This window comes from Pelophylax lessonae, assembly GCF_965119305.1.
Source record: "Pelophylax lessonae genome assembly, chromosome: 5".
NCBI lineage: Eukaryota > Metazoa > Chordata > Amphibia > Anura > Ranidae > Pelophylax > Pelophylax lessonae.
The window spans coordinates 64,874,736-64,887,593 of NC_138772.1; the positions used below are offsets into that span (position 1 = coordinate 64,874,736).

The 12,858-nt window shown below is 46.6% G+C and overlaps 1 protein-coding gene across 1 annotated transcript in view; it reads right to left on the reverse strand.

The window, feature by feature from the left end:
• CFAP69 (cilia and flagella associated protein 69) overlaps positions 1-12,480 on the reverse strand; it is a 104,559-nt gene extending 92,079 nt beyond the window's left edge. Inside the window, exon 1 of the mRNA XM_082259192.1 lies at positions 12,178-12,480. Coding sequence (XP_082115318.1) covers positions 12,178-12,306 — 129 coding nt within the window. The 5' untranslated portion in view covers positions 12,307-12,480. The remainder of the gene's footprint in view (positions 1-12,177) is intronic.
• Positions 12,481-12,858: the final 378 nt, after the last annotated feature.

The following is a 12,858-nucleotide window of genomic DNA, read 5'->3' on the forward strand; positions in this document are numbered from 1 at the left end:
CGCTGGCACGGGACCCGAGAAAAGAATGATCAGGGCTGGTCTGTGCAAAACCACTGCACAGAGCAGATATGTATAACATGTTTGTTATTTTTTTTTAATAAAATGTTTTCCTTTACATGAACTTTTTTTTTTTATCATAGATTTCTTTGCACTTTAGTGCAGTCTTTTGGCATTAGAGAGACGGCCATCAGTAAATACACAGATCTTACTTTTTTAGTGCAAGCTTTGCTTTAACTATCACTAAGCCCCAGCCCCCCTAAGCTAATCTGCACTAACCCCCCCCCCCCCATCTCCGGCTGTGTTTAGAGCCTGTCCCACAAAATTATTTTCAGCAAGGCTGTTTACCAAGGATCTGAATATGAATAAATTAGAATGAGTGAGAATTCTGTAAATATTTGGGTGTGCAGAATTGCTATAGGGGTAAGCAGGCAGCTGGGATGGGAGGGAAAGGGGTTCGTTTTGGGGGGTTGGGTAAGTGATACTTTAGGTAAGGAGGTTCAGAACCCTTTATTATTAACGTTGCACCAATATCGATATTGGTGCAGATACTATACTAGGCATTTGCACAAGTACTTGTACATGTTTGCGATTCCATTGCGACTTTATGACTCTGTTAAATGAAGTCGCAAGCTGCAATGTAACCAGGGGACCAAATCACACTGATCTGCGGCTTTGAAATTTGCTCTGAAGTAGCGCAATTTTAAAGCCGTGGAAGAACTGTTCTTTCCTAATTATGAAGAAACGGTAATCATTTTTCATTGGTCTAAAAAAAAAACCCCAACTAGGTATCAGGAATTGTTATAGGCGAGTACTTGAGAAAAAGTAACGGTCTTAAAAAACTGGTATTGGTGCATCCCTATTTATGATCATAGACTCCCAATGGATTGTCCAAAATGTTCCCATCCCTCTTCACCAGAATGACAAAATCATCGTCATTGCTAGTCCTATTATCTATTAAAATTACTTCACAATGGTGGGGATTTACTAATGCCTCGCACACACGCAACGATTGTTGGCCGTGAATTTTCGGCCAACGTCCGATCGGCCGATTTTCGGCTTGTTAGTATGATGCTTCCAACAACCGACTCCGACTTTTCGGCCAATTTTCCGTCAGTCAGTACAGATTTCGGCAGACAAAAATCAGATGAGCAAGACTGGGCATGCTCACAGAAGAAAAAACACACGGAAAGTTAACCAGCACATGACATCACTTCTGAAGTTGGTTTTTGTTGGCCGAGAAAATTTGTGTGCAGTCTAGAGCACATTTCAACCAACACAACAACACTGGACAAAAGACGGCCGATCGGTCGGCCAATAATCGTTGCGTGTGTACGAGGCATAAGACTGGTGCACACAAATTCTGGTACAGCTGTGCAAAATAATCAATCAGCTTCTAACTTGCTCAATTAAGCTTTGACAATAAGCCCCGGTTCACACCAATGCGATTGGTCAGTTCAAAATGGCGCGACGAGTCACACCCCATTTGCGGTTCAAATCGTTGCGACTCAAGTCGCAGCGGCTTTGAAAAAGGTACTTTTCTGTAATTTAATTGCATCTTGCATTGACTTCTGTTAAATGAAGATGCAAGCCACAACAAAATTGCACAAAAAAAAAAAATACATAAATAAAAATTACACTGATCTGCTTTGAAATTGCGCTGAAGTAGCGTGATTTCTAAGCCGCACTGTTGTGAATCAGGGCTCAAACTGATTGGTTACTATGCACAGCTACACCTGATTCTGTGTGCACAACATTTAGTAAATTTCCCCCCATAATGTTAATAGCTATCTGGAGAGCAAAGAACAAAATAGGAAAAAGAATTGGGAGGGGGGGGGGGGTACTTATTTCAGATGACTGCAAAATGAGCAAACAGTGTGGCCAGACAGAGGGAAAAGTGAATATAATTCTAAGGTGTATCACTAGATTGATCACAAGTAGAAGGAGAAAAGTTCTGATTCCACTATGTAGATCTTTGGTTATCACTAGAGGGATCCAGGGATGGACTGGCCTACCGACACTGCCCTGGGGCTGCTTAAAGGGCAGTGGCACCTGTAAAAAAATGGCTGTGGCTGGCCCGACATGTCAACTGCACATGCGCTGCCACCACTGCTCGGGAAAGCCGGTACATGCTCGGCCATTCTCAGGCAGACGACGCATGCGGATTGACGTGATGGCGCCGGGCGGCGCCATTTTTAAATGTAAGGTGCCTCACAGATCAGTAATGCCCCTCCACAGCCCCTGCATCTCCTGTATTGTGCCCGCAGTCTCTGCCTCTCCTTTACCATGCCTGCAGCCTCTGACATCTCCTGTAGCATTAGGGTTGCCACCTCATCCCTTTAAACCAGGACACATATGAATTACACAGGTTCTGAGGTTAATTTAATGCACATAAGGCACTAAGTGAGTTTAATTACCACCTTAATCAGCCACAGAACCTGTGCAATTAATGTGTGTCCTGGTTTAAGGGATGAGGTGGCAACCCTATGTACCATGCCCACAGCCTCTGCATCTCCTGTACCATGCCTGCAGCCTCTGACATCTCCTGTACCACGCCCCCAGCCCCTGCATCTCCTGTATCATGCCAGCAGCCTCTGATATCTCCTGTACCACACCCGCAACCCTTTCATCTCATGTACCACGCCCGCAGCCCCTGTATCCCCTGTACCAAGCACGCAGCCTGGCATCTCCTGTACCATGTGCGCAGCCTCTGCATCTCCTGTACCATGTTCGCAGCCTCTGCATTCATATATGCCTTTTGCCTTCAGCTATGATCAGTGTGTAATACTATGTATTTGAGTGTGAATATAATTGTATATATATACTTTTTTGTATAGAATGTCTGTAAGGCCTCTGTAGCCCTGATGAAGCTCTTGGCGAAATGCGTCGGCTTCGAGGACCTGCACATTCCGCGATCAGGGACATTTTTATGTTTTGTATTTACAATATTCATATTAGGAATATGTTTTATGTCTAATTATGTTTTGTTTAACAGCCTACTGATGTAATAAATTTATATATATATATATATATATTATATATATATATATATATATATATATGTGTGATCCTCCCTCCTTTGTGGCCTTGAAAGTCCTACATTTCTATACATTTGGTTGTTTTAGCCTCTGCATCTCCTGTACCATGTCCGCAGCCCTTGCATTTTCTGTACCATGTTCACAGTCCCTACATCCCCTTTACCATGTCTGCAGCCCCTGCATCTCCTGTAACATGTCCGCAGCCTCTGACATGTCCCCCTGTACCATGTCAACACAGCCTATGACCACCTCCTGTACCATGTCTGCACTTTTAACACTTTTAACCGGAGCTTGCTTATATATATATATATATATATATATATATAGCCCTATGTGCTTTCATATCTGACTTATCTATATATAATACACTCTTCAAATGTGCTTTAAAATGCATGGTTTCCCCTTTTATGAACTAGAAAATAATGACGTTCTGCTGTTGGCTTGGTATAATAATGCTATGAGGCTGCTAAGAAATTATTTCCAGGGCTGAATTTTATTCCCGGTCTGGCCCTGGAGAGATCACCAGCAGGAAGAAGCCTGATTCCTCTATATAGATAATTGTTATTACTAGTGGGATCACCAGCAGGAGGAAGGAGGTCCTGATTTCCCCAAATATAGATCTTTTTTTTTTTTTTTTTTTTTTTTAACTGAAGCTTTATTGAGAACATAGACAGTAACAATACAGATACATAATCCAGAGACAATACAAGATTTCAGGAATATTCATATACCAATACCATAAACCATCATTGTCAAGGCTTTGCTTAGTGTCAGAACAGCATTTTGAACAACAATACGCCCCAATTCCAGAATACATTTTCAAAGCACCAATGCTACATCAAACTTTATAGAGTAAAAAAAAATTCACAAACTTCTATCCAATACCAATTGAACAGGCAATAGTCATGGCGTGTATAGCCAGGGGGGATCAAGATGCCTGAAATTTGCCTAGGCACCCTCTATGTTGAAAGACCTACTTTTTTGAGGAGTAGTGTGTCGCCCTTTTGGGAAATCCCCTCCTTTCTAGAGGGTGAGTCAGACTAGAGCAGTGATGGCGAACCTTTTTGAGCCCGAGTGCCCAAACTGCGACACAAAACCAACTTGTATTTTTCTAAGTGCCAACATCCATCGCCATGCAGCACATTGCCATGCAGCACATCGCCATGCAGCACATCGCCATGCAGCACATCGCACAACTCCATCACACTGTAAATTTCTAGCACATAATATGTATTGCCCTTCAGCTCACAACTCTGTCGTCCGGCCACATCACGTTAGTGAGCTACACATTACACATCGTCATGTACTTTGTAACTCATAGCACACCTCCTCACCATGCATCCCACCTTCCATACAGCTCATGGCACACTTTCCTCTTCATCACACATTTGGTCCCCCCTCTGCAGTTTACCACCCCCTCCCCCCTTTGCTGTGGTACAGCAGTGGTGCAGTGACACTCATGTAGCCCATCCTGCTCCCTCTGCCCACACACCCATAGCAAACGCCCATAGCACAGAACACGGTCACATGGCGCAGCTCCGAACTCATCTCCCCAGTGGATTGAAGCAGTTGCATTCGGCAACCTCCGAGCAAGCAAACGCCCACTTCTCCTCCCACACCCTCTAGTCAATTGGCTGTTCATTCCCTAAACAAGGAAGGTGATTGGCCGCCCAGTCGATTGGCTGTTCATTCCCTAAACAAGGAAGGTGATTGGCCGCCCAGTCGATTGGCTGTTCATCCAACGGCTGGGGGAGGTGATTGGCCGCCCTTCTTGCCGGTCTGATTTGGTCCCAAAGCGTTTTCTCTAAAGAGTTATGCTCTGGGTCAAAGTGCTGTGAGTGATCTGGAGGAGGAAGGGCAGTGCCGGGACAGTGCATGGACACTGGGCGATATTTCCTCTCAGTGAAGTGTGTGGAGCTTTTGTTTGCCCGGCGCTGCTCAGAAAACTATAGCTGGCATGCCCAGGGAGAGAGCTCTGCGTGCCATAGGTTCGCCATCACTGGACTAGAGGGCTCACCAGCAGGAGGAAAGAGGTCCTGATTCCCCTATATACAGGTGCATCTCATAAAATTAGAATATCATCAAAAAGTTACATTTATTTCAGTAATTCAAAAAGTGAAACTCATATATAGATGCGTTACACACAGATTAATATATTTCAGGCATTTCTTTCTTTTAATTTTGATAATTATGCCTTACAGCTAGTGAAAACCCAAAATTCAATATCTCAGAAAACTAGAATATTAGAGAAGATCAATAATAAAAAGGATTTTTAATACAGAAATGTTGGCTTAGTGAAAAGTATGTCCATGTACAGTATATAGTATGCACTCAATACTTGGTCGGGGCTCCTTTTGCAAGAATTAATGCATCAACGTGGCGTAGCATGGAGGCGATCAGCCTGTGGCACTGCTAAGGTGTTATGAAAGCCCAGGTTGCTTTGATAGCGGCCTTCAGCTCATCTGCATTGTTGGGTCTGGTGTGTCTCATCTTTCTCTTGACAATACTCCACAGATTCTCTATGGGGTTTAGGTCAGGCGAGTTTGCTGGCCAATCAAGCACAGTGATACCATGATCATGTGACCAGGTATTGGTGTTTTTGGCAGGGTGGGCAGGGGCCAAGTCCTGCTGGAAAATGAAATCAGCATCTCCATAAATCTGGTCAGCAGAGGGAAGCATGAAGTGCTCTAGAATTTCCTGGTAGAGGGCTGCGCTGACTCCCTGCGCTGCGCTGGGAGCCTGGGTCACATGAAATGGCCTGAAGTGCTGGATTCAGCCCGCGGGGCTTGTGTTCGGCTCATGTGACTTAACTTCTTCCGGTCCGCGCTATAACCGAAGTACGGCTGCAGCGCCGACTCGAATTTCCGGGAGGCTGTCTTTAAACGGCCTCCCAGAAACAGGCTCCCCGCGCGCTCCCGCGAGCGCGCATCGGGGAAAATCTGTGTCGGCCGTGTCCCTTGGACACAGCCAATCACAGATCGTGGTAAATGGCCAATCACAGCGGCCATTTACCACGTGATCGGCCCATGCAATGAGAGATGATCTCATATTTAAACATACTGTATGAGATCCTCTCTCATCGCCAGCGCTCCTTCCTCACACAGAGACTGCAGTGTGAGGAAGGAGCAGAGCCGATCAGCCGTTTGGGGACACAGACAAATGTAATCAGGGCACTGATCACCAGTGCCCTGATTACAACAGAGGTAAATACAATACAATGTGCCCACCATCAGTGCCCACAGTGCCCCTTCATCAGTGCCCACAATCAGTGCTGCCAGTCAGTGCCCATCAGTGCCTGCTCATATAGGCATTGATGAGCACTGACTGGCAGCACTATGGGCACTGATGGTGCTGCCCATCAGTGCTCATCAGTGCCGCCCATCAGTGCTCATCAGTGCTCATCAGTGCCACCCGTCAGTGTCCATCAGTGCCACCCATCAGTGTCCAGCAGTGCCGCCTCTCAGTGCCCATCAGTGCCGCCTGTCAGTGCTGCCTCTCAGTGCCCAGCAGTGCCACCTATCAGTGCTCATCAGTGCCGCCTATCAGTGCTCATCAGTGCGGCATATTAGTACCTCCTCATCAGTGCCACCTCATCAGTGCCCATAAGTGCCACCTCATCAGTGCCCATAAGTGCCACCTCATCAGTGCCCATCAGTGCAGCCTATCAGTGCCCATCAATGCCGCCTCATCAGCGCACATCAGTGAAGGAGAAAAATGTATTTATTTTCAAAATTTACTGACAGAAAATAAGAAAACCCTTTTTTTTTTTTTTTTTTTAATTTTCTTTCTTTTTTTTTTGTAAGAAATAAAAAACCCATAGATGATTAAATACCACCAAAAGAAAGCTCTATTTGTGTGAAAAAAATGATAAAAATTTCATATGGGTGCAGTGTAGCATGACCGCACAATTGTCATTCAAAGTGTGAGAGTGCTGAAAGCTGAAAATTGGCCTGGATAGGAAGGGGGTGAAAGTGCCCGGTAGGCAAGTGGTTAAAAGATCTGCTACTGACAGATTGCTGTCAGAGACCATAATGTACTTTCAGAGGTCTAGTGGCATCCATGCCTCCATGGGTCAGGCCTGTTTGGTTGGCAAAAGGGGGACCTACTCAATATTAGGTGGGTGGTCATAATGTACATTATAAAAATATATTATATAAAAATATTAATAATATTAAAAATAAAATATTAATTATACACACACACACACACACACACACAGTGGATATAAAAAGTCTACACACCTCTGGTAAAATGTCAGGTTTCTGTGATGTAAAAAAAAAAAAATGAGACAAAGATAAATCATTTCAGAACTTTTTCCACCTTTAATGTGACCCATAAACTGTACAACTCAGTTGAACAACAAACTGAAATATTTTAGGTGTAGGGAAGTAAAAAAAATAAAAATAAAAAATAATAATGGCTGCATAAGTGTGCACACCCTTAAAAGGAATACTTTGTTGAAGCACCTTTTGATTTTATTACAGCACTCAGTCTTTTTGGGTATGAGTCTATTAGCATGGCACATCCTGACTTGGCAATATTTGCCCATTCATCTTTGCAAAAACACTCCAAATCTGTCAGATTGGGAGGGCATCTCCTGTGCACCGCCCTCTTCAGATCACCCCACAGATTTTCAATCGGATTCAGGTCTGGGCTCTGGCTGGGCCATTCCAAAAATGTAATCTTCTGTTGAAGCCATTCCTTTGTTGATTTGGATGTATGCTTTGGGTCGTTGTCATACTGAAAGATGAAGTTCCTCTTCATGTTCAGCTTTCTAGCAGAAGTCTGAAGGTTTTGTGCCAATATTGACTGGTATTTGGAACTGTTCATAAATGTTGTCTACCTTACTAAGGCCTCTGTTCCAGCTGAAGAAAAACAGCCCCAAAGCATGATGCTGCCACCACCATGCTTCACTGTGGGTATGGTTTTCTTTTGGTGATGTGCAGTGTTGTTTTTGCGCCAAACATATCTTTTGGAATTATGGCCAAAAAGATCAACCTTGGTTTCATCAGACCATAACCCATTTTCCCACATGTTTTATGGGAGACTTCAGATTTGTCTTTGCAAAATTTAGCCGGGCTTGGATGTTTTTCTTCGTAAGAAAAGTCTTCCGTCTTGCCACTCCCCCATAGCCCAGACATGAAGAAGATGGAAGATAGTTGTCACATGTATGTCACAGCCAGTACTTGCCAGATATTCCTGCAGCTCCTTTATTGTTGCTGTAGGCCTCTTGGCAGCCTCCCTGACCAGTTTTCTTCTCGTCTTTTCATCAATTTTGGAGGGATGTCCAGTTCTTGGTAATGTCACCGTTGTGCCATATTTTATCCACTTGATGATGACGGTCTTCACTGTGTTCCATTGTATATCTAACGCCTCTAACAAATTTTTTTGTACCCTTCTCCTGACTGATACCTTTTAACAATGAGACCCCGTTGATGCTTTGGAAGCTCTCTGCGGACCATGGCTTTTGCTGTAGGATGCGACTAAGAAAATGTCAGGAAAGACCTACAAGAACAGCTGAACTTTATTTGAGGCTAATCAGAGGCACTTTAAATGATGGCAGATGTGTACTGACTCCTATTTAAAGGAGATGTAAAGCCAAAGCTCATTTGGCTGTACATCTCCTATGGATCACAGGATTGCAGTTCTTTCTGCAGTACTGTGACCCGTTTTCAGCAGAGATTGGCCTGAAGTCCGCTGATGTCACAGAAGTCGGTCCATTCACAGTGTCTTTGTGACCACAGATTTGGGATCTGCCAGATGCCTGAACCGACACCCGGCTCAGCCTCTAAGCAAGCCGCTGAGAGCCTGAGCAGGCTGCACCTGCCCCTCCACAGCACAGCGCTCCAATGAGCGAGGAGGGAGCAGAGAGGATAGCGGTGACTGACAGGCAGCAACTCTCTGCTCAGGGAGGTGTGAGAAGCGAGCGATCGGAAGGGTTTGATCGCTCAGTTCTCAGTGCAGAGGAGCCGGGGGACAGATGCAGCATCCACCTAGGTAACTATAAATGGGAGGAAAAACCAAACCCCATTCTTCTCTTTTAACATGAGTTTAAATGTGATTGCTCATCTCTGAACACAGCTACATCCCCAGTTATAAGAGGGTGTGCACACTTATGCAACCACAGTATTTTCGTTTTTTTATTTTTCTTCCCCACCCCCCCTTAAAGATTTAGGATTTCAGTTTGTTGTTCAGTTGAGTTGTAGAGTTTATAGGTCACATTAAAGCGGTGTTCCAGCCTCACCCCCTCCAAAAATTAAAAGTCAGCAGCTACACATACTGTAGCTGCTGACTTTTAATTAGTGATGCACCGAAATGAAAATTTTGGACCGAAACCGAAACCGAAAATGCAGGATGCCCTTGGCCGAAAACCGAAACCGAAAATGACTTTTTCCCCCAAAATTTTTTTTAAAATGGATAGAACAGGGGCATACACCAAAAACAGGCAGCGACATACACCTGTCGCTGCCACCCTGTCACAGTATATGTACTATGATGGGTTGGCAATAGGTTAATTTAATTACCAATGGTATTTGTATTATGCAGCATGAGGGGGTTAATGTATTGTCACTGCTGGTCACTCATCTATTAGTGACCGACCAGTGGCAGGTAATTAACCCCTTTGTGCTGCATTAGTGCAACCAGTGTTAATTAACACTGATACTGGTTGCACTAATGCAGCACAAAGGGGTTAATTACCTGCCACTGGTCGGTCACTAATAGATGAGTGACCTGCAGTGACAATACATTAACCCCTCATGCTGCATAATACTAATATCATTGGTAAGCTGCCTCAGCTCCCCCCCATCTCCCCCCACTCCCACTGCCTCAGCTCCCCCCCATCTCCCCCCACTCCCACTGCCTCAGCGTCCTCCTCCTCGGGTGTCCTGCATTCAAAAGTCCCGCCTCTGGCCGGCGGCACCACCTCTCAATGACGTCCCTACTACGATCTGTGCATTATGAATGGACATACCAGGTCGGGGGGCGGGGCGAGCGGCCGCTATAGAGAGAACTATTGTGATCCTTCCTGTCAGCTCCTCACGTCTATGTATGAATGAGAACAGAACTGAGCTGACACCGGGCGGGGGGGGCGGGCGGAGCGGCCGCTATTAGCTGTAACTATGTGAGAGCTTCTCTTCCTTGTCAGCGGAGATACATGCCTGTCAGTGAAGTGAAGCTCTCACATAGTCACAGCTAATAGCGGCCGCTCCGCCCGCCCCCCCGCCCGGTGTCAGCTCAGTTCTGTTCTCATTCACACATAGACGTGCTGAGCTGACAGGAAGGATCACATTAGTTCTCTCTATAGCGGCCGCTCGCCCCGCCCCGCCCCCCGACCTGGTATGTCCATTCATAATGCACAGATTGTAGTAGGGACGTCACTGAGAGGCAGACGGCCGGCCAGAGGCGGGACTTTTAAAACCTGCCCTACGCTGCGCCCTCCTCCTTCCCCACGGCGGCCATATTTTATTTTCGGCACTGTTAACCCATTATCGGCCGAAATGAGAGAGGCTCATTTTCGGCCGATAATTTCGGTGGCCGAAATTTCAGTGCATCCCTACTTTTAATATTAGGACACTTACCTGTCCTGGAGTCCAGTGATGTCGGCGCCGCAGCCGATGTTTCCATTGACTGTCGGGTGCTGCCGCCGCCATTGCCCGTGAGGGAACCCAGCGGTGAAGCCTTGCAGCTTCACGGGCGGGTCCCTGCTGTGCATACGCGAAGCGCGCTGCGCATTTGGATTGGCTCAGCGGCAGGGGAAGGAGGAGGGGGGCTGAACTTCCAAGGGACGGCGCCGTCTCCCGGAAGTGGGGAAGGGCTTCTGTCAAAAACAAGTACCCGTTCCCCCCTCCCCCCTGAAAGGTGCCAAATGTGGCACCGGAGTGGGGGAGGAAGCAAATGAACGGAAGTTCCACTTTTGGGGGGAACGCCACTTTAAAGCGGAGTTCCGGGCACAAAAATCGATCTTTTTTTTTTTGTGCCCGTCCGCTTGTTCTCCTTCACCTGAAAAGGAATTGGATAGTTAGGTTTTTTTTCTTACTTACCTTGTAATTGAAGATCGAATATACTTACCTATTCTTCACTTCCTCCCTCTGCGCCGTGGCTCCGTCGTCACTTCCTGGCTTGCAATGATTCCTGGGAGCTGAACGTCATCGCTCCCAGGAATCAATGCGACGGCACCGGCCCCGCTCGTCATTTCCGGGGCTGGTGCACCGGAAGTGACGAGAGGGGCCGGTGCAGGCGCATTCTGGGAGAAGAGGACGCGGAAGAAGACGCAGAAGAGGACCTCGCCGGCTTCAGCTGCCCACAAGAGAGATGGCAACGCTGTGGAAGAAATTTTATAAGTAAGTATTTCTTCTTGTAGGTAAGTGTGAACCAGGACAAATCAGAGGCTAGCCATTGTAGAATGTACTAGCCCTGAATGTCCCGGGGGTATGTTCACTGAAAATTTTTTTCTGTGCCCGGAACTCCGCTTTAAGTGCCGGTTCACATATATGCAATGTGGGAACGCTGCGAATCCACTACGGGTTCCCGCATCGCATTCAACTTGCAGGCAGTTCACACTGCCATATGCGAATCGCTGGGGGTGTCAATACAGAGTTAACAACGCCCCCAGATCAGTTCGCATATCGCAGTGGGAACTGTCAGTTTGGACATAAATCGGATTGCATAGGTGTGAACACCCATGAGATCCGATTCTGGTGCGGACCCAAAAAAGGGTCCTGTGTGAGTTGTGTCCGAATCCGATGCAAATTCAGCCATAGAATCTGTATACAATCTGTATGACTGAATTTGCATCGCACAGACATCGCATGGGATTTGCAGAGCAGTGCGCTCCGAATCACATGCAATATCTGACATCCCTATAGTGTGAACCCGGACTAAGGGTGGAAAAAGTTCTGAAATGATTTATCTTTGTCTCATTTTTTTACATCACACGGAAACCTGACATTTTCCAAAGGGAGGCGCAGACTTTATATACGCACTGTATATATATATATATATATATATATATATATATATATAGTGTGTGTGTCCCTCCTCCTCCTGTGCTGTTACACACTTGAATTCTCCTGCTGGGACTTGTAGTTCCAGGCCTGGCTCGGAGTCCACATCCAGTATATACGGTAGTCGGTATTATTACCTCTCTCTCCCCCAGCTCGGTGTCGGTCACCACCAGCCTCACCACAGGCCGCCCGATGCTCTTCTTGCCATTGTCCGGCCTGGGGGTCCCCAGTACCGGGGCCGCTGCCACCTCCTGAGCCGCCGGCATGGTGATGAAGGCTCTCCGTTCTCTCCCGGGAGTCTCACGTTGGTTGTCAACACAAGCGGCGCCCCGTTACCATGGTGACCAGGCTCTGCGCCGACTATGGGAGCCGCACTGACTCACACTTCCTGCGCAGTGTACTGTGCGATTATATTATGTGTCCGTTCACGTACCCTACTTTCTGTATGCGGTACACGGCTTTGTGCTGCCCCGGATTTCACAGCCCCGGGTCACCTGAAACCCGGGGATAGCTGGACTCCGGTGTGGTCCGCTCACTTTCTGACAACTTGCCCACAGTAAAGATGGCGGCCGTGTGTAATAGGAGCTCACTGCCCATGCTCAGTAAGCCAGAGCTCTGCACTTGAAAAGTAGAAAAGTGATAGCTTGTGAAGTGTCTTCACAAGATTTCTAGCCAGGGACAGCCACCTCATTCCTTTAACCACTTAAGCCCCGGAGGATTTTCCTGCTAAAAGACCAGGGGGTATTTTGCGATTCGGCACTGCGTGACTTTAACGGACAATTGCGCGGTTGTGCGACGCTGTACCTTAACGAATTTGG